This window comes from Pristis pectinata, chromosome 6 (genome assembly GCF_009764475.1).
Source record: "Pristis pectinata isolate sPriPec2 chromosome 6, sPriPec2.1.pri, whole genome shotgun sequence".
NCBI classification, from domain to species: Eukaryota; Metazoa; Chordata; class Chondrichthyes; order Rhinopristiformes; family Pristidae; genus Pristis; species Pristis pectinata.
The window spans coordinates 15,969,501-15,990,113 of record NC_067410.1 but is presented as its reverse complement, the minus strand read 5'-3'; the positions used below and the strand labels follow the sequence as shown (position 1 = coordinate 15,990,113).

The window sequence follows — 20,613 nt, the reverse complement described above, 5'->3', positions numbered from 1 at the left end:
TCCTGCTGATCTTTTACATCAGCACCGCTTTCTTGCACTAACTCCACATCCCTCAGTTCCCATAATGTCTGAAAATTCACCCAACTCCACAAGACCATCAGAAATAGGAGTAGAATCAGGCCATTTGGCCCATCAAGTCTACTCTACCATTCAAACATGGCCGATTTTTTTTTCAACACCATTCTCCTGCCTTCTCTCCGTAACCTTTAATCATGGAAGGTAAATGTTAGGAAGTTGTGGGCATGCTATGTTGGCGCCGGAAGCGTGGCAACACTTGCGGGCTGCCCCCAGAACACTCTACGCAAAAGATGCATTTCACTGTGTTTCGATGTACATGTGACTAGTAACGATATCTTATCTTATCTTATCCGCTGACCAATCTGCCTTAAATACAAACAATGACTTGGCCTCCAGCTGAAGAAATTCCTCCTTATCTCAGTTCTAAAGGGACATCCTTTTACTCTGAGGTTGGGCCTTCGGATCCTAGACTCTCCTACTAATGGAAACATCCTCTGCCCATCCACTCTGTCCAGGCCCTTCAGCATTCTGTAGGTTTCAATGAGATCCTCCCTCATCCTTCTGAACTCCATCGAGTACAGGCCCAGAGCCATCAAACGCTCCTCATATGTTATGGCTTTTATTCTCAGGATCATTCTTGTGAACGTCTGCTGGACCCTCTCCAGGGCTAGCACATCTTTCCTTAGATACAAGACCTAAAACTGCTCACAATATTCCAAATGCGGCCTGACCAATGCCTTATAAAGTCTCAGCAGTACACCCTTGCTTTTATATTCTTGTCCTTTCAAAATAAATGATAACATTGCATCCGCCTTCTTTACTACCGACTCAAGCTGCAAGTTAACCTTAAGGGAATCGTGAACTAGGACTCCCAAGTCCCTTTGCACCTCCGATTTCTGAATTCTCTCCCCATTTAGATCTCTGCCTTGACTATAATCAACTGAGCAGAGAATTTCCAAAGATTACAGATGGAAATGAGGAGGAATTTATCAGAGGGTCCTGAATCTTTGGAATTCTCTATCTAGACACTGTGGAGGCTGAGTCATTGAATACATTTAAGACTGACACAGACACATTTTTGGATTATGGGGGAGTTTAAGGTTATGGGGACTGAACAAGGAAATCTAGATAAGGTCAAAATCAGATCAGCCATGAACTTCTTAAATGGTGGAGCAGGCTCAAGGGGCCATACGGTCTACTCCCAATCTCTTGGGTACCCCCTTGAGAGCCTTGTTATCTTCTGAAAGAGTGGTATACAAAACACAGTAAGGGCCTCACCAGTGATTTACATAAGGTTAGCATAATTTTCATGCTTTTGTACTTTATACCTTGTTGTTAATGGCAAGACATCCCTTATATCCTTTTGTTTAAAGTTTTTGAAATTGTCCTGCCGCCTTCAGAAATCTGCGTGCGAACACAAGAAGCAGGTGTAGGCTGAATGGCACCTCAAGCCCTCTCCACCACTCAATGAAATCCAGACCTCAGCTCCAATTACTTGTCTATTCTCCTTAATCCTCGATTCCCCCATATTTCAAAGTCCATCTCAGCCTTGAATATAGTGTGTCACACATTTTCTAAACCTCTCCAAGGTACAAAATTGCAAAGATTCATCATCCTCTAAGAGAAGAACTTTCACCTTATCTTCATCTTAAACGGGTGATCCCTTGTTCTCAAACTCTATCTCTTATTCCTGGATATCCCCACAAAAGGAAACATCCTCATAGCATTTACTCTGTTAAGCTCCCTCAGAATCTCATATATTTCAATAAGATCATCTTGCATTCTTCCAAGCTCCAATGAATATCAGCTCTCCTCAATTATCCCACATAGATCAACCCCTTCATCTCAGGAATCAAACAAATGAACCTTTGATACACTGCCTCCAATGCAAGCATATTGCCAAAACTATACATTTTACTCTAACCTGGCCTCACCAAAGCCTTCTGCAGTTGTAGCAAATTGTTCAGTTGTAGGAAGACTTCCCAACTTTTCTCCCTTACATTTGATTTTCATTCACTTTGAACAACTTCCCCTTTAACTCTATTCACTTCCTCCTAATAAAATCTGCAATTATGGGAACCCAAACTTTGTCTGTCTCCTGTGTGGGATTTGTAGAACATATCTTATTTGAGTCCTACTCATATCCCCAGTCTCACCTTTTACTTCTCCATTGATGACTGTAATGGTGTCATCTCTTGATTCACAACATAAGAACACAAGAAATAGGAGCAGGAGTAGGCCATCTGGCCCGTTGAGCCTGCTCCGCCATTCAATAAGATTATGGCTGATCTGTCTGTGCACTCAGATCCACCTACCTGCCTTTTCCCCATAACACTTAATTCCCCTATAATGCAAAAATTTATCTGTGTCTTAAATATATTTAATGAGGTAGCCTCCACTGCTTCCCTGGGCAAAGAATTCCACAGATTCACTGCTCTCTGGGAAAAGCAGTTTCTCCTCATCTCTGTCCTAAATCTACTCCCCCAAATCTTGAGGCTATGTCCTCTAGCTCTAGTCTCACCTACCAGTGGAAACAACATTCCTGCCTCTATCTTATCTATCCCTTTCATAATTTTTTATGTTTCTATAAGATCCACTCTCATTCTTCTCAATTCCAGCGAGTATAGTCCCAGATGACTCAATCTCTCCTCATAGGTTAACCCCCTTCATCTCCAGAATCAACCTGGTGAACCTCCTCTGCACCGCCTCCAAAGCCAGTATATCTCTCCTTAACTAAGGACACCATGATAGGGGAATTAAAGGTTATGGGGAAAAGGCACACAGGACTCCAGGTGCAGCCTCACCAGCTCCCTGTGCAGTTGCAGCATAACCTCCCTGCTCTTAAATTCAATCCCTCCAGCAATGAAGGCCAACATTCCATTTGCCTTCTTGATGACCTGTTGCACCTGCAAACCAACCTTTTGCGATTCATGCACAAGCCTCTCTGCACAACAGCATGCTTCAACCTTTCACCATTTAAATAATAATCTGATCTTCTAATTTTCCTTCCAAAGTGGATGACTTCACATTTACCAACATTGTACTCCATCTGCCAGACCCTCGCTCACTCACCTAACCTATCTATATCTCTCTGCAGACTCTCCGCATCCTCTGCACAATTTGCTTTTCCACTCAATTTAGTGTCATCGGCAAACTTAAATACACTACGCTCGGTCAACTCTTCCAAATCATGAATGTATATCGTGAACAGTTGCGGGCCCGGCACTGACCCCTGTGGCACCCTGCTCACCACTGAATGCCAACCAGAGAAACACCCATTTATCCCAACTCTCTGCCTTCTATCGGTTAACTAATCCTCTATCCACGCTAATACATTACCCCCAACTCCATGCATCCTTATCTTATGGATAAGTCAATAAAATCATGGCTGATCTGTCCGTGAACTCAGATCCACCAATCTGCCTTTTTCCCATACCCCTTAATTCCCCTACTATGCAAAAATCTATCTGTGTCTTAAATATATTTAATGAGGTAGCCTCTACTGCTAAGCAACTAAAAAGCTTAATAAGCCTTTGTTGCCAATTTCCAATCTGCTCTCACTTTTACACAGTCCACCTCTAACTCTTCCCTATCTCAATTTCTCTCTATTTCAGGCCATAGATCAGCAACCAGCATTCACTACAAGCCCTCAAGACTCCTGTAGCTGCCTTGACCACACTTCCTCCCACCTTCCTTCCTGTAAGGATTCATTGCATTCTCCCAGTTGCTTTAGCTCCATTAGTGCTGTTGTGACAACACCACCTTCTAACTGCTTCCAATAAGCCTTTTCCCTCACCAATTCATTGTAGTTGTCAAGATCCTCAATCCTATCTCCCACATTTCTGCTTGCATACCCAGAACGTGAATATGGCTCCACATTCAACAAATTGCTTAGTGCAATTTCTGACACCTCCAACACGATGCTACCATACCAGACACATCTCTCTTTCCCTCCTTCAGCATTCTGAGGAGCCCATTCACTCCAGGACATTTTTGTACCTTTGTTTACTTTTCCATTGCCACCATACATGCTCCCCTTTTCATGTGACCTTCCTGTCCAACTCTGGAGGATGCAATGCCTGACAGTTTATCTTCTCCCTTCTTACTATTCAGGGCCTTGGGTGAAACAAAAGCTTACTTGTACTTCTTCAAATTCAGTGCATGGCATTTGATGCTTATGATGTGGTCTCCTCTATGTTGGTGAAACCAAACAGAGATTGGAACTGCTTTGTCGTACACCTCTGTTCAATCTGCAAGGGTGACCTGAACTTCCTGTTGCCTATTTTCATTTTTCTAAATTCCAACTAGTCCCAGATGACTCACTCTCCTCACAGGCTAACCCCCTCAATCTCTGCAATCATCCTGGTGAACCTCCTCTGCACCGCCTCCAAAGCCAGTATAGTATGAGTTTGTTTGCTTGAGGTGGGGGTGGGGGGAGGGAGCCACCTTAATGACCTGCCCATCTCCCCTCCTCCCCCATCCTTTATTCCATGGTCCACTGCTGTCTGCTACTGGATTCCTTCTTCTTCAGCCCTTTGCCTCTTCCACCTATCACCTCTCAGCTTATTACATCTTCTCCCTCCTCCCCCACCCACCTACCTTCCCCCCTTTCACCTGATCTCGCCTATCACCTGAACTCACCTATCCCCTGCCTGCATGTACTCCTCCCCCTCCCCCCACCTTCTTGTTCTGGTTTCTACCCTCTTCCCTTCCAGGCCCAAAACGTCGACTGTTTATTTTGCTCCATGGATGCTGCTTGACTTACAGGGTTCCTCCAGCACTTTTTGTGTACGTCACCACCACTTTTGTCATTCAATCTCCGCTGCACTCCAGATCTTCCCTTTTGTTCTCTGCCCCTCCTTCCTTGCTCTGCAACTACAAATTTCCTTTAATCTCTAATTTTTCCCAGTTGTGGTGAAAGATCATCAATCTAAAACATTAAGTACTTCTCAGCCTACATGTGGGCCTGACCTGCTGAGCATTTCCAACATTTTCTTCTATATTTCCAATACTTCACTTACCTCCCCTTTTGCCTGGTGCATGCTAACTTTGTGCTTCATTTACGAAGACACCCAAATTTGTCTGTACGGTAGCATTCTGCAGTCTGTCTCCATCAGAATCAGACCCTGCATTCATTAAGTATAATTAAGATTACTGCTAACTCTACTTGAATTGCAGGATAAGACATCACATGGCACTTGGTGCAATGGTCCAATTTTGCAGAACAGACTATTCCTTTATTGGTATTGGTTTATTATTGTCACTTGTACCGAGGTACAGTGAAAAACTTGTCTTGCATACCGTTCGTACAGATCAATTCATTACACAGTGCATTGAGGTAGTAGAGAGTAAAAACAATAACAGAATACAGAGCAAAGTGTCACAGCTACAGGGAAGTGCACTGCAGGTAGACAATAAGGTGCAAGGTCATAACAAGGTAGATTGTGAGGTCAAGAGTCCATCTCATCGCATAAGGGAACCATTCAATAGTCTTATCACAGTGGGATAGAAGCAGTCCTTGAGCCCGATGGTATGTGCCCTCAGGCTCCTGCACCTTCTGCCTGATGCGAGAGGGGAGGAGAGAGAATGACCCGGGTGGGTCGATTATGCTGGTTGCTTCACCAAGGCAGCAAGAGGTATAGACAGAGTCCATTGAGGGGAGGCTGATGTCTGTGATGTGCTGGGCTGTGTTCACAACTCTCTACAGTTTCTTGCAGTGCCATGCAGAGCAGTTGCCATACCAAGCCATGATGCATCCAGATAGGATGCTTTCTATGGTGCATCGCTAAAAGTTGGTGAGTGTTCAAGGGGACACGCCAAATTTCTTTAGCCTCCTAAGGAAGTAGAGGTGCTGGTGAGCCTTCTTGGCTGTGGCATCTACATAGTTGGACCAGGACAGGCTGTTGGTGATGTTCACTCCGAGGAACCTGAAGCTCTCAACCCTCTTGACCTCAGCACCATTGATGTAGACATTGATGTACACCACCCCCTTTCCTGAAGTCAATGACCAGTTCTTTTGTTTTGCTGACATTGAGGGAAAGGTTGTTGTCATGACACCATGTCACTAAGCTCTCTATCTCCTTCCTGTACTCTGACTCATCGTTATTTGAGATACGGCCTACTATGGTGGTATCATCTGCAAATTTATAGATGGAGTTAGAGCAGAATCTGGCCATGCAGTCATGAATATATAGGGAGTAGAGTAGTGGGCTGAGGATGCAGTCTTGTGGGGCACCAGTGTAGAGAATAATCGCGTTGGAGGTATTGCTGCCTATCCTCACTGACTGCAGTCTGTTGGTCAGAAGGTCAAGGATACAGTTGCAGAGGGAGGTGATGAGTCCCAGGTCTTGGAGTTTGGTGATGAGTTTGCTTGGAGTTATAGTATTGAAGGTGGAGCTGTAGTCAATAACCAATAGTCTAACATAGGTGTCTTTACTGTCCAGATGCTCCAGAGATGAGTGTAGGGCCAGGGAGATGGCATCCACTGTAGACCTGTTTTGGCGGTAGGCGAATTGCAGTGGGTCGAGTCTGGGAGGCTGGAGTTGATGCGTGCCGTGACCAGCCTCTCGAAACATTTTATGATGGTGGATGTCAGAGCCACCGGTCAGTAGTCATTAAGGCACATTACCTTGTTTTTCTTAGGTACCGGGATGATAGTGGTCTTCTTAAAACAGGTGGGAACCTCAGATTGAAGCAGAAAAGCAGTTAAATATGTCTGCAAATACCCCTGCCAGCTGACCAACACAATATCTGAGCACATGGCCAGGGACATCATCTGGGCCAGATGCTTTCCTCGTGTTCACCCTCCGGAAGACTGATCTTACATCCTCGACGGTGACCACGGGTTCAGTTGCATTGGAGGCTGCCCAGATGGGTGGTGACAAACCAATCCCCTTCTGTTCAAAACATGCATAGAATGCATCAAGCTCATCAGGAAGGGATGTGCTGTTGTTGACTATGCTGCCTGGCTTTGTTTTGTAGCCCGTTATATCATGTAAGCTCTGCCACAACTGACAGCTGGACTGGGACTCTATTTTGAACCAGTATTGTCTCTTGACATTCCTGATAACTTTACAGAGGTCGTATCTCGAGTTCTTGTAGAGGTCAGGGTCACCTGATTGGAATGCAGCAGTCCTCGACTTCAGTAATGAGCAGATCTCCCGGTTCATCCATGGTTTCCAGTTTGGGAATAGCTGTATTGTCCTCTTTAGTGCATAGTCCTCAACACACTTGCTGATAAAGTCCGTGATGGTGGTGACATACTCATCAAGGCTGGCAGCTGAGTCTTTGAACATGGACCAGTCCACTGACTCAAAGCAATCATGTAGAAGCTCATCTGCTTCCTCAGGCCAGCACTGAATGACTTTCTGTACTGGATCCTCCTGTTTCAGTTTCTAGTTGTATGCGGGGAGGAGGAGCACAGCCTGGTGGTCTGATTTACCAAAGTGAGAGTGAGGGGTGGCTCAGAAGGCACCTTTGATGGTTGTATAGCAGTGGTCAAGGGTGTTAGGGCCCCTGGTGGGACGGGAGACGTGCTGGTTGTACTTTGGTAACACAGTCTTGAGGTTGTCCTGGTTGAAGTCACCTGCAATAATGAAGAGGGCCTCAGGATATCCTGTCTCAAGGTTGTTGACCACAGAGTATAGTTCATTGAGTGCAGGCTTCATGTCCGTCTGGGGTGGGATGTAGACTGCCATCAGGATAGCTGAACTCCCGTGGCAGGTAGTATGGTCGACACTCCACCATTAGATATTCCAGGCTGGGTGAGCAGGAGCTCGCTAGGACTGGCACGTCCGAGCTCCATGAGTTAATTGATTAAGAAGCAGACCCCTCTGCCTCTAACTTTGCCCGAGGACGCTGTATGGTCCATTCGGTGGATTGAGAAGCCCTCAGGTTGTATGGCACAGTCAAGTTAAGCAGGTGTAAACCACATTTTGGTGAGACACAGCACACAGCAGTCCCTCAGTTCTCTTTGGTAGGTAGTCTTGCCCTCAGTTCATCAACTTTGTTATTCCCTGACCAACATCAGTACAGAAAAATTATTCTTGAATCTATACTTAGTTTCTACTTGTACATGTAGAATTGTTCATTAATTCTGAATTGGTTTCAACTGAACATAATGTGAAGAAATTCAAAACATCTAAATGTTGCCTGGTGAGAACATTCCTGAATCAGCACAGGGTCCAATGTTGGGAATTCCTGTACTGTTAATCGAGGAAAAGGGAAATGAGATACCCTGATGCAACAGGTTAAAACTGGAACATTATAGTGGGAAACAGAAAAGATAAAATACATATTTAAATTGCTGCAGTTTGGCAATCCTGAGTTAGTTATTCTAACTGTATTTGTCTCAACCTGGTCTAACTAGTGTGAAAAATATTTTGCTTCCTTATTTTCCTTGACATCATTTCAATGTTGTAAGTGACTCTGTCAGTAATTCATCTGCTGGTGGCTTTCAAGACATTCAAAACATCTTTTAAGATAATAATATATTAAATTCTTTGCAAGGCTCAAGTCAATTTAATATTTCAGTTCATATAATCTCATCTGTGCTCATAGCCATAAACAGGTACTATGCTACAATTAAATGTACTCACCTGATAGGAACTAATGTTGCACAGTGGTTTTGTACTGCCTGGCTACTTGATGCAAGGTACAATGATGGTCTCCTGGGGCTAATGACAAATTGCCCATCTCCTCCTTTTGGGAATCATTGAATGGTATCACCAGTAATTCAGGCACAACAAAGAAATCTCAGAAACATTCAAAGTCACACTATAACATCCATCTTTACCATTTAAGTTCCACACAAGCTTTTGCCCATTCTAATTATCTTTCTATCCTACCCCCTTAGAGCTCTTGTGTCCTTCTCATCAAGCCTCTACTTCAATCTATCAAGGAAAAGACTTCAACATTTCAATCATTCATCATATATATTTTATTTGTCAAACTTATACCTACGCCCCCTTATTTGGCACGGTGTGGTTCAGTTAGTGGCATTCCTCTGAGTTAGAATGCTGACCCTTCAAGCTCCATTCCAGTGCTCTGTTTGAGAAAAAATATTTAAATTACTCCCCCTTCTGGTGGAACAAAAAAAATCATAAAATTATTTGAGAGGCACTTCTGATAGCCCCTTCAACACTCTTCCTCCAACAGCAGTAAATATAGATTCATGACATTGATCTCTACTGCTATGAATAGTTCTATGTCAAGAGTGTGTACTTTAAGGAATTAAATGAGTGGGTTTTCAAATATCCTAAGATACAAGGTGCAATACAAACCAAGTTGATGAGAAACACAAATTTAAAACAAGTAACCTCATGAAATGCTGCATTCAAGATGTAGTAAGGCATAAATCTCAGGAAATATAACAATTTTAAAGAGGAAATAATTTAATGCATTCATAATGCAAATTTGCCAGTTATGTAAAACGTCTTATTTTGAAGGGAGCTGATTTTCAGATGTGGACAGTTCTTCTAATTTCTGTTGGTACTGCCGTTCAGAACGTTTTCTTCGATACACGTCATCTAGAAAGACAATAAAATGTATAAGTTTAGAGAAAGAAGTAAACTTAAGAGTTTAACAAAAAACGAATGCACATTTCTGGCCAAACCTATATTTTTGTACAACTTTTTCAATCAGACATCCAATCCTTTCCATATCATGTGGCCAAGCCTAGGTGCCACTATACAAGTTGCTTCCTCTGCCTGAAGATACGAAGACCATCAAGTTCCAAAATGAGTAATATGTAGTGGCAGAAGGTGGAAATATTAAGTAAGAAGATAAAAGGCTGTAAATATTCAGCAAGCCAGGCAACTTTGTGGAGAGAGAAACAGGGTTAACATTTCAGGCCAACTATCTTTCATCAGCAGATTAATGTTATGAGTGGATAACCTTGCATTATAACTTCAGACACAAACTGGAAAGGCTGGTTAGCTTAAATTGTTGAATTCAACACTGAGTTCCAATTGCATTAATGTGCCTAGTTGGAAAATGAGATACAGTTGCTCAGGCTTATTTTGGGTTTCTTTGGAACAGTGCAAGAGGTACATGAGGAGAAGTCGGAGTGGGAGTGGGAAGGAGAATTAAAATGACAGACAACTGGAAGGGTAGGGTCACCTTGCAGGCTGAATAGAGGTGTTCTACAAAGTCGTCACTAAATCAACATTTTGTAGCGGACTCACTGGCAAACCAGGCAAACCGGCTTGGCAGTCGGGTCGCATGGCGTCGGAGCGACGAGGCCCAAGATGGCGGCGGGCCTTGTCTTTCCCGAGCGACAGGGAAAACCCGCGCGCGGGAAAGACTTGATGACGTAGTACTTACGTCATTGCCGGTTGCATTGGGCGGGAACAGTCTCCCTTAAAAGGCCCGCGCAGGGCGGGAAAATAAACCAGTTCTTGTTTGACAATCCTTCGACTAGCGTCTTGTTTTATTTCGCGGTAGCAACCGCTACATTGGTGACCCCGACAATCCAAACGGATCTTGGACCCGCGCAATGGACGACAACGCAGCAGCCAACGCAGTGGCCCTCAAGCTGCCCGCCTTTTGGACACTTCGGCCCAGCGTCTGGTTTGACCAGGCCGAAGCGCAATTCCACCTTCGGCAGATCACCTCCAACTCCACGAAGTACTACCATGTGGTTAGCTCTCTAGACCAAGAGACAGCCGCCCAGGTCGGAGACTTCATCCAGTCGCCTCCGGAGGAAGATAAGTACCCGGCTTTCAAAGACCTTTTGATTCGGACCTTCGGCCTCTCCCGTCGTGAGCGCGCTGCCCGCCTGCTTCATCTGGACGGCCTGGGGGACAGATCCCCATCTGCCCTAATGAATGAGATGCTGGCATTGGCCGAAGGACACAAGCCATGCCTGATGTTCGAACAGGCCTTCCTCGAACAGCTCCCCGATGATATCCACCTGTTGTTAGCTGACGCCGACTTCAGCAACCCCCGTGAGGTAGCCGCCCGGGCAGATGTCCAGTGGAAGGCCAAACACGAGAGCGGTTCGTCCGTCGGCCAAATCGCCAGGCCGCGAGCCCAACGCCCGCCTCGCCCAGTCCCAGCAACCGAGCAGCCACACTCCAGGAACACAGACGACGACACGGGTGACCAGCTGTGTTTCTACCATCAGAGGTGGGGTGCGGAGGCCCGTCGATGCCGCCCACCCTGCAAGTTTCAGGGAAATGCCAGGGCCAGCCGCCGCTGATGGCTACGGCGGCTGGCCGCCGACAGAGCCTCCTATTCGTTCAGGACAAGAAATCTGGACGGCGTTTCCTCATTGATACTAGAGCGGAAGTCAGTATTTTGCCCCCGACCGGCTGCGACACTTGTGACAGGCCACCAGGTCCTGTACTCAATGCCGCCAACGGTACAACGATATGGTCTTTCGGCACCCGTACACTTCAATTACAATTCGGCGGCAGCCGTTTTACCTGGACCTTTACCCTTGCCACCGTTGCCCGACCACTCCTAGGAGCCGATTTCCTTCAGGCCCACAACCTGTTAGTCAACCTGCGAGGGAAGCGGTTAGTCCGCTCTAGCACTTTCCAGACCTATCCCCTGGGAGAAATCAGCCTACCAGCCCCGTGCCTGGACTCCATTTCCCTTTCTGGCGACTTCACCAAGCTCCTAGCTGAATTCCCATCAATTTTGGCACCTTCGTTTACAAATTTTAGGCCCAAACACGGGGTACGACACCACATCATTACTACAAGGCCACCCCTTCATGCCCGAGCACGACAATTACCTCCAGACAAGCTCTGCCTGGCAAAGGAAGAGTTCCGTCACATGGAGGAGCTGGGGATTGTTCGCAGGTCAGACAGCCCCTGGGCCTCCCCCCTGCACATGGTCCCCAAAGCCACCGGAGGGTGGAGGTCCTGCGGCGACTACCGCAGGCTGAATGACGCCACCACCCCGGACCGCTATCCCATCCCTCACATCCAGGACTTCGCAGCGAACTTACATGAGGCCCACATCTTTACCAAAGTGGACCTCGATCGGGGATACCACCAAATCCCGGTCCATCCGGATGACGTCCCCAAAACTGCGATTATCACCCCATTCAGCCTGTTCGAGTTCCTTCGAATGCCGTTCGGCCTTAAGAACGCCGCGCAGACCTTCCAGCGGCTGATGGACGCGGTAGGCCGAGACCTGGACTTCGTGTTCATTTACTTAGATGACATACTGATCGCCAGCCATAACCGCCAAGAACACCTTTCCCACCTCCGCCAGCTGTATTCCCGTCTCCTCGATTTCGGCCTCACGATTAACCCGTCCTAGTGCCAATTCGGACTTGACTCTATCGATTTCCTCGGCCACAAAATCACCAGCAACGGGGCAACACCCCTACCCGCCAAGGTAGACGCTATCCGCCATTTTGCCCGCCCCGACACGGTCAAAGGCCTACAGGAATTCCTTGGGATGGTCAACTTTTACCATCGGTTCATCCCTGCAGCAGCCCGTATCATGCACCCTCTGTTCTCGCCGATGGCTGGTAAGGGCAAGGACATCACCTGGACAGACGAGGCTGCGACTGCCTTCGTTAAGGCCAAAGACGCCCTGGCAGACGCCACGATGCTTGTACACCCTAGGACAGACGTCCCAACCGCTCTCACGGTGGATGCGTCCAACACCGCGGTGGGTGGGGTACTGGAACAGCTAAGCGAAGGACGCTGGCAACCCTTGGCATTTTTCAGCAAGCACCTTAGACCACCCGAACTGAAATACAGCGCTTTTGATCGGGAACTTCTAGCGCTGTATCTGATGGTCCAGCATTTCCGATACTTTCTAGAAGGCAGGCCTTTCACCGCTTTCACCGATCATAAGCCTTTGTCCTTTGCCTCCTCCAAAGTCTCCGATCCCTGGTCAGCTCGTCAGCAGAGACATTTATCCTACATTTCCAAATTCACAACAGACATCCAACATGTCTCCGGAAAGGATAATGTCGTTGCTGATGCACTTTCCAGACCGACCATCCACAACCTATCCTTGGGTGTCGACTACACGGCCCTAGCTGATGCACAGCAAGCCGATGACGAGCTGCCCAGCTACAGAACCGCAGTCTCGGGCCTGCAGCTCCGAGATTTCTTGGTTGGTCCAGGTCAGCAGACCCTACTTTGCGACCTCGCAACAGGTCAGCCCCGCCCTATAGTCCCTGCAGCCTGGCGGAGACGCGTTTTCGACTCGGTACATGGGTTGGCGCATCCGTCCATCAGATCAACTCTCCGACTGGTCGCCAGCAAGTTTGTCTGGCATGGCCTGCGCAAACAGGTCAGTGAGTGGGCCAGGACTTGTCTGCACTGCCAGACATCGAAAATCCAACGACACACCAAAGTCCCGCCACAGCAGTTCGAGCCTACCCGTAGGAGGTTTGACCACATACACGTCGATCTTGTGGGTCCTCTGCCTGTTTCAAGAGGAGCCCGGTACCTCCTTACCATCGTGGACCGGTTCACGAGGTGGCCAGAGGCAACCCCCCTGACTGACATCATGACTGATACCTGCGCCCGGGCGCTGCTCACAACTTGGGTCTCACGTTTTGGTGTTCCGGCCCACATCACTTCAGACAGAGGCACCCAATTCACTTCCAGTCTCTGGGCTGCATTAGCGAACCTGCCAGGGACGCAGCTGCACACCACCACGGCCTACCATCCTCAATCAAACGGGTTGGTAAAACGTTTTCACCGCCATCTGAAAATCAGCCTTGATGGCCCACCTGAAGGGTCCTAACTGGGTTGACGAGCTGCCTTGGGTCCTGCTCGGCATACGCACTGCCCCCAAAGAAGACCTCCGCACTTCGTCAGCTGAGCTTGTGTACGGGGCGCCCCTAGTTGTCCCAGGGGATTTCATACCTGTCCTTCGAGACCAAGGGGAACAACCCCCAGCAGTCCTACAAAGACTGCGCGAAAAGCTTGGCAACTTGGCCCTGATTCCCGCCTCACGGCACGGTCAAGCCCCATCCGGCCAGCCCAAAGAACTACGAGACTGTAAGTTTGTTTTCGTTCGCAGGGGCACACCTTGGGCGCCATTGCAACAACCATATGAGGGACCGTTCCGAGTCATAAGGAATAATGGATCCACCTTTATTTTGGACGTTGGAGGCAGGGAACAGGTTTTCACGACAGACCGCCTCAAACCGGCCCATTTAGATCTACAACAACCGGTCGAGGTTTCAATGCCGCGACGCAGAGGCCGGCCCCCTAAGTGGCGGCTGGCACAGCCCGCGGACCTTGGGGACTGTATCGCTGGTTCTGGGGGGGGGGGGGTTGTGTAGCGACTCACCGTCCGGTCAGGCGAACCGGCTCGGCAGTCGGGTCGCGTGGCGTCGGAGGGACAAGGCCCAAGATGGCGGCGGGCCTCGTCTTTCCCGAGCGACGGGGAGAACCCGCGCGCGGGAAAGACTTGATGACGTAGTACTTACGTCATTGCCGGTTGCATTGGGCGGGAACAGTCTCCCTTAAAAGGCCCGCGCAAGGTGGGAAAATAAACCAGTTCTTGTTTGATAATCCTTCGACCAGCGTCTTGTTTTATTTCGTGGTATCAACCGCTACAATTTGGTTTCTGTAATATAGAGGAGACCACCTTGTGTGCATGGACTGCATTACACAAAATTGCAAAAAAAAAATGGCTGTGAGTTATTTGCTGCATCATCTGGAATGAATACTTGTGATGAGAAGAGGTAAAAGGGCACGGATTGCTGCATCTGCTGTTGAGTGGGAAGGTGCCAACGAGAACAGGAGCATATTGGTGGAAAGAATGAACCAGGGGGTCAAAGAGAAGAACAAGCCTTTCTGAATGCTGACGAGGAGGGGAGAGGAAGATTGTTGACTTCAGGATGGGCAAGGAGGGCGAACATGCACCAGTCTACATTGGGGGAATCGGTAGCGGAAGGAGTCAACAGTTTTAAATGCCTGGGTGTTAACATATCAGATGACCTGTCCCGGGGTCTGTATATAGATGCAATCATAAGGAAAGTGTGCCAGTATCTTTACTTTCTTAGGAGAATAAGTAAGTTCAGCTTGTCATCGAACACACTGACAAACTTCTACAGATGTACTGTTGAAAGTATCTTGACCGGTTGCATCATGGTCTGGTACAGCAATTCAAATGCACAGGAGCGCAAGAAGCCACAGAGAGTCATTGTCTCTACCCAATACATCATGGGCACATCCCTCCCCACCATTGGTAGTATCTACAGGAAGCGCTGCCTCAAGAAGGCAACATTCCTCATCAAAGATCCCCACCATCTGGGCCATGCTATCTTCTTGCAGATACCATTGGGCAGGAGGTACAGAAGCCTGAAGTCCCACACCACCAGTTTCAAGAACAGCTACTTCCCTTCAACCATTTGGTCTTGAAACAACCAGCACAACCCTAATCACTAGAGTTTAGCAACATTATGACCACTTTGCACTAAAATTAACTTTTTTTTGTTCTAATTGTGCTCTTTCATGTAAAAATTGTGTTTATGTTTTTCTTGTGGATGCTGCTTATATGATGCTATGTGCCTGTGATGCTGCTGCAAGTAAGTTTTTCATTTCACCTGTGCACACATGCTGTTGTGCATATGAAAATTAACTTGACTTTGAAGATATATCTGGTTATTGACCGTGACTGAAATTATAGTGGATGATCTATTGAATGCGGAAGCAGGTAGGGTTGGAGATGGGGACAAAGGGAACTTTTGGACAGTGGATGAGAACAGAATTGCAGGAAATGGAACAGATGTGGAGAGCTAGCCCTGTCAATTATGGTGGAGGGGGAACTACAGTTAACAAACAAGGAAAACATCTCAGAAGCACTGGTGTGGAACAGAAATTGGGAGAATGGAATGGGAGTCCTAGGAGGAACAATCAGGAAAGTAGTTGGAGTCTGCAGACTTGTCATAGATTTTGGTTGACTAAACTATCCACTGAGATAGAGACAATAACAGAAGTAAGAGGAGAGTCAGAGATGGAGCAGGTGAAAGTGAGAGCAGGTTGGAATCTGGCTGCAAAAATGACAAAAGTTCTGATTGTGTATGGGAAGCAGCATCGAAACAGTGATCAATGTATCGGAAAAAGGCGGAGATGGCCTACCAAGGACTGAAACAAAGGTTCTTCCACGTAACCCACGGAGAAATGGGCTTTGCTTGCATCCATGAGTGTTCCCATAGCAATATCTTTAACCTGAAGAAAGTGAGTGGGGCTACAGTTCAGCCAGGTGAAGGGGAGTGGTGGTAGACCTTGGTTCAAGGAAAAATGAAAGGACTCTCACCATTCCTGTGTATGATGGAGGTGCAGAGGATTTGGTCATCCCTGATGAAAATGAAACACTTGGGAGCAGGATACAGGAAACTGTCAAAGTTGCAGAGGGCATCAGAAAGGTCATGTATGTAATTCAGAAAAGACTAGACAAAGAAAAAAAGAACAGAATGATGTAGTGGTTAGTGTAACTCTATTACAGTGCCAGCGACTCGGGTTCAATTCCGGCCACTGTCTGTAAGGAGTTTGTATGTTCTCCCCGTGTCTGTCTGGGTTTCCTCTGGGTGTTCCAGTTTCCTCCCACGTTCCAAAGATGTACGGGTTAGGAAGTTGTGGGCATGCTATGTTGGTGCCAGAAGCGTGGCGACACTTGCGGGTTGACCCCAGACCACTCTACGCAAAAGATGTGTTTCACTGCGTGTTTTGATGTACATGTGACTAATAAAGATACTTTTTCATATACAAACAATGTGTCTATCTGTACCCTGGGAGGAGGTAGAAGTGGGCTGTGCATGGTTGGGGGGGCTATAAGACTGGAAGCTGTGGAGAGCAGGTCTCCTGAGGAAGTGTGGTCAGTAACTACTTTGAAGGCGATAACCTGATACTCAGTCATGGGGCCATGGTCCAGGAGGAGATATGAGGAGGTGTCAGGGAACTAGTGTTCACTGGTGCATAAATTAAGAGCTCAAAGTAATGGAGGAAATGTATTACAAGTGTGTATTGAGAACTGGCTGTCATAGATACCAAAGCTGTGGAATAAATGGGTTCTTTTCAGACCGGAGTGATGTAACTAGTGGAGTACTCCAGGGAAACAGGACACTTTCACACACAGATGGTAAAGTCTGGAATGACCTGAAAACACAGTATATAAGATTCCATTTGGATCTGGCAGTTGGATGGGCCCGAAGAAGTCTAATTTGCAGGATTATTGCTCAGTACTAGGGACAGGTGGCGTCACACGCTGGCCTTCATCAGTCTTTGGAAGAGAAGGCTAGCCTCCTTCAGCGCTCGGGTATTCCACATAAACAGGTGGTTTGCACTGTAAGCGGATAGAGGCACAGGGCCGGTGACCCACCAGCGTTTGAAGTGGCGGCGGAAGTACAGTTTCAGCTGCACGCACATGGGCCCAGGACAGAAACAAATATTTTCACGACCTCTGGGTGTTCCGGAGCGTTTTGGAAGTGACTCAGTCATACTTACAAAACGTTTCGTGGCCGATGCGCACATTTATCATTATCCACTCCAGCACACCGCCGAGGACAAAGAAACACGGCAGAAAGCGATAGGCCCCGAAGAGCTTCTTCCCGGGAACTAAACCCAGCCACCGCTTGAACCGGGAGCTCTGCAACATGACTGGAGGGGCTGCTGGTTTAATGGGGCTGCAGACGGACGGGTCCCGGTTAAGTGTGCCGGAGCTGGCTGCTGCTTCGCTTCGCCTCTCCCAGATCCCTCAGAGCAGCTTTGAGGGAGAGTCTCCAACCCTCCCGGGTCCTGTCCCAGCCAGTCCTGTCCTTTGCAATGTTGACCTTTCGCCAATCGACGGCAGCAGGAAACGATCAGAGTTTCACTCCAGACTGTGACCCGCCTCTTCGGACCAGGAGGTTGTTCAAAGCCCAGCGCTTCCACTAATCGCCCAGCCGAAAGGTTTACACCATCTCCCGTGGCGGGTATCGTCCCTTCTCCCTCCCTCCACGTTGGTCTTAGAACGAGGCTGAGGCTTTCATAACTCGTTCAAGTTTATTGTTGTCAATAGTCATACACACAAGGTGTACATGTAATCAAAATGAGCTTTTTTTTGCAGCAGTACAGTACTTTACAAGACGAGGGCAAACATAAGTCAACGTGAACATACATTATACAGTGCAAACTAAACGTAACGACACCAGTGCAAGATTGAGAGAGAGAAAAAATAGTCCGAGGTAGTCTTAAGGTTTTTACAGTGGGTTCAATCCTCAGCGAAACCCAGCACAAACTAATAATCCAGATACCTGGATTATCAATCTGGAGATATGACCACAGCAGCTGGAGAATTTAAATGTAGTTAACTAAATAATAAGGAACGTATAACCTGACCCGAAACATCGACTGGTTCCTCTTTCCACAGACGCTGCTTGACTGGCTGAGTTCTTCAAGTATTTGTTCTTGCTTCCCCCCACCCACCAGAATTCAACGAAAACAGTAATGATGACCATAAAACTATCAGTTTGACACTCAGGCGTGATCGGTTCTCTAATAACTGTTAGAAAAGTACATTTTCGATCTTTATCTGGTTTTGCCGAATGTGACTTCTGGCCCATAGCAACGTGACTGATTTTTAAACAGCCCCCCCCCCCCCCCCCCCCCAAAATGTAAGACAGTCTGTAGCCTCAAATTCCCAAGTTAAAACTACAAAGAATGAAACCCGTCAGACCAAGGTGATGAACTTGGATAAGGCAATCACCTCCTGCCTAGAGATCCTGCACATTTCCCCTTATAAATATCAGGAGACTGGTGTTGAAATTAGGAGAGGTAATCTACATATTTGCCAAGCAATGGCCTGACATTGTGATACTCAGAGAATCATATAGCCAAACTTCCAGACTCTTCCAATACAATCACTGGGTACAACATGTTCGACTCATTCAAGTTGGCAGCACAATGGTATACAGTTGGGAGGGAGTAGTCCTGTGTCCTTGAAGGGCACATCCCAGACTGAAGGTCCTATAGGAATTTCCCATGTAGACTGCCATGAAGAAACACTGAATAGATTAAAAGATGTGTAAAAGTATGAATGTAGATAGGAGTGAATAAAAAGTATGTTTTTAATAACTGGGGTGATGGGAGAGGTTGGAGGTACTTAGATTTAAGATAGTTTGTAGAAGGATAAGAAATCATTTCACCACGTGGCCTGGAATTCATTACATTTTATTGTTTAAACTGTACTTGGATATTCATCTGAGGTGCTGCAACAGGCTAAGGTCTGAGAAGTGGGGAGTCAGGCAGGATAGCTCTGTTTAAACCTACATGAACATGGTGAGCTGAATATCCCCATCTACGTTGTTTATTTCTATGATCTTATGCAGTAACACTTTACAATTAAAAAAAAAATCAGACTCACACATCACTGTCATTTGGATGTACTTTTCCTTTTATTAATGAAAAATGTTCAAATTAGTCTCATTACAACACAAATGTACTGAGCAAGCATACTCAGCCCCCAAAGTACCAGTGAAAAAATGAAACTGAATTCTACACAAGGGATAGAATCAGTGCAAAAATATAATAGGGTTTTTCATAAGACTATAGCGGAGTCTAACAATAGTAAATTGAAATATCCAGTGACAGTTTATTTAAAAAGTCTTTATAAAAACAAATACAATTTGACCATACAAGAAATGCAGTAAAATAAATTGTACTAACATTTTCCCATAGGTACTAAAACACACTTTTCACAGCCACACTTTCCACAGAACTCTTGCATCGTAATAAATGGCGGTAATGTAACAGGAATTCAGGTATTATTCCAGACTGTATGCATGCCGAATATTTAGAGTGTCTCGCAGCATGATGTCACGTAGACGCCACAGTGCATCGACCATGGTTGTGTGAGCACCTTTACTCTTTAACCAGTGAGAAGGCAATCTGCTCTCTTGTTCTTTTGTAAGGTGGACATCTTGCCTTCTTGCTGCAAAGGAACACAAAGTAAAGCTATAAATATTGACATACACATTATTTTCATGGCCCTTTTGAGCAGGTGTAGTTGAAAATAGAGGCCACAGCATGGTACTTCCAAAGGTCATCCAGAAGAAGATTATCTGCACTTGAAGTGCATTAAAAATTTCCTAGATAGGGCTAGTAAGTAATTTAAAAATCCTATCAATAAAATGCACTGGAGTAGGTATTTCTTTTTGCTCAGTGGATATATGCTTAAACACCATCAACCATATTTAGGTTAGCCAGAATTTCTACTAATTGAAGGCAATAATGAATTGGGAAAAAAATTGTGAAGTTGTTATCCAAGCAGATTTCCTCACAGTTATGCCACGGCATGCCTGATATCCCAGGAAACAATTTTTAGTGAATTGGAAATTAGGGAAGATGCTAGAACCAATTTATTGATCCACTATCTATTTGATCAAATCCTACTTCACTTCAAGGAAGAATTAACAAATATCTTGGAAAAGCACTTGCAAAACAACATCTTTTCTGCTATTCACCACATAACCACACAAAAGTTAATCTGCAATCATAGTGAATTAAAATACGATTTACGTAACATAATACCCAAAAATAGTGAAGCAGCACGCAAGACCAATGCAGTTTTATGACTACAGGCCAAGTAACTTCCATTTGTTCGTAAAATTCCACCATTGATAATATG

General features: G+C 46.3%; 2 protein-coding genes across 9 annotated transcripts in view; both read right to left on the bottom strand.

The window, feature by feature from the left end:
- Window positions 1–8,938: 8,938 nt before the first annotated feature.
- Window positions 8,939–17,944, bottom strand: LOC127571684 (small integral membrane protein 4). Its single transcript, XM_052018287.1, has 2 exons — window positions 17,454–17,944; window positions 8,939–9,545 (listed from the first exon to the last, which is right to left on the bottom strand). Exons 1-2 carry the CDS (start codon window positions 17,602–17,604, stop codon window positions 9,454–9,456), a joined length of 243 nt encoding a protein of 80 aa, XP_051874247.1. The 5' UTR covers window positions 17,605–17,944; the 3' UTR covers window positions 8,939–9,453.
- A 1,424-nt stretch (window positions 17,945–19,368) lies between these two features.
- The window catches only part of pbrm1 (polybromo 1), a 59,666-nt gene continuing 58,421 nt past the window's right edge, over window positions 19,369–20,613 (bottom strand). For all 8 annotated transcript variants that reach the window (XM_052018278.1, XM_052018280.1, XM_052018274.1 and 5 more), the window contains one exon: window positions 19,369–19,917. In XM_052018278.1, coding sequence (XP_051874238.1) covers window positions 19,751–19,917 — 167 coding nt within the window. In that variant the 3' untranslated portion in view covers window positions 19,369–19,750. The remainder of the gene's footprint in view (window positions 19,918–20,613) is intronic.

Coding starts and splice junctions, on each gene's coding strand:
- LOC127571684 (XM_052018287.1), bottom strand. CDS start 17,604: ATGTTGCAGAGCTCCCGGTTCAAGCGGTGGCTGGGTTTAGTTCCCGGG. Junction 9,546..17,453: donor CATCGGCCACGAAACGTTTT/GTAAGTATGACT, acceptor TTGTCTTTCTAG/ATGACGTGTATCGAAGAAAA.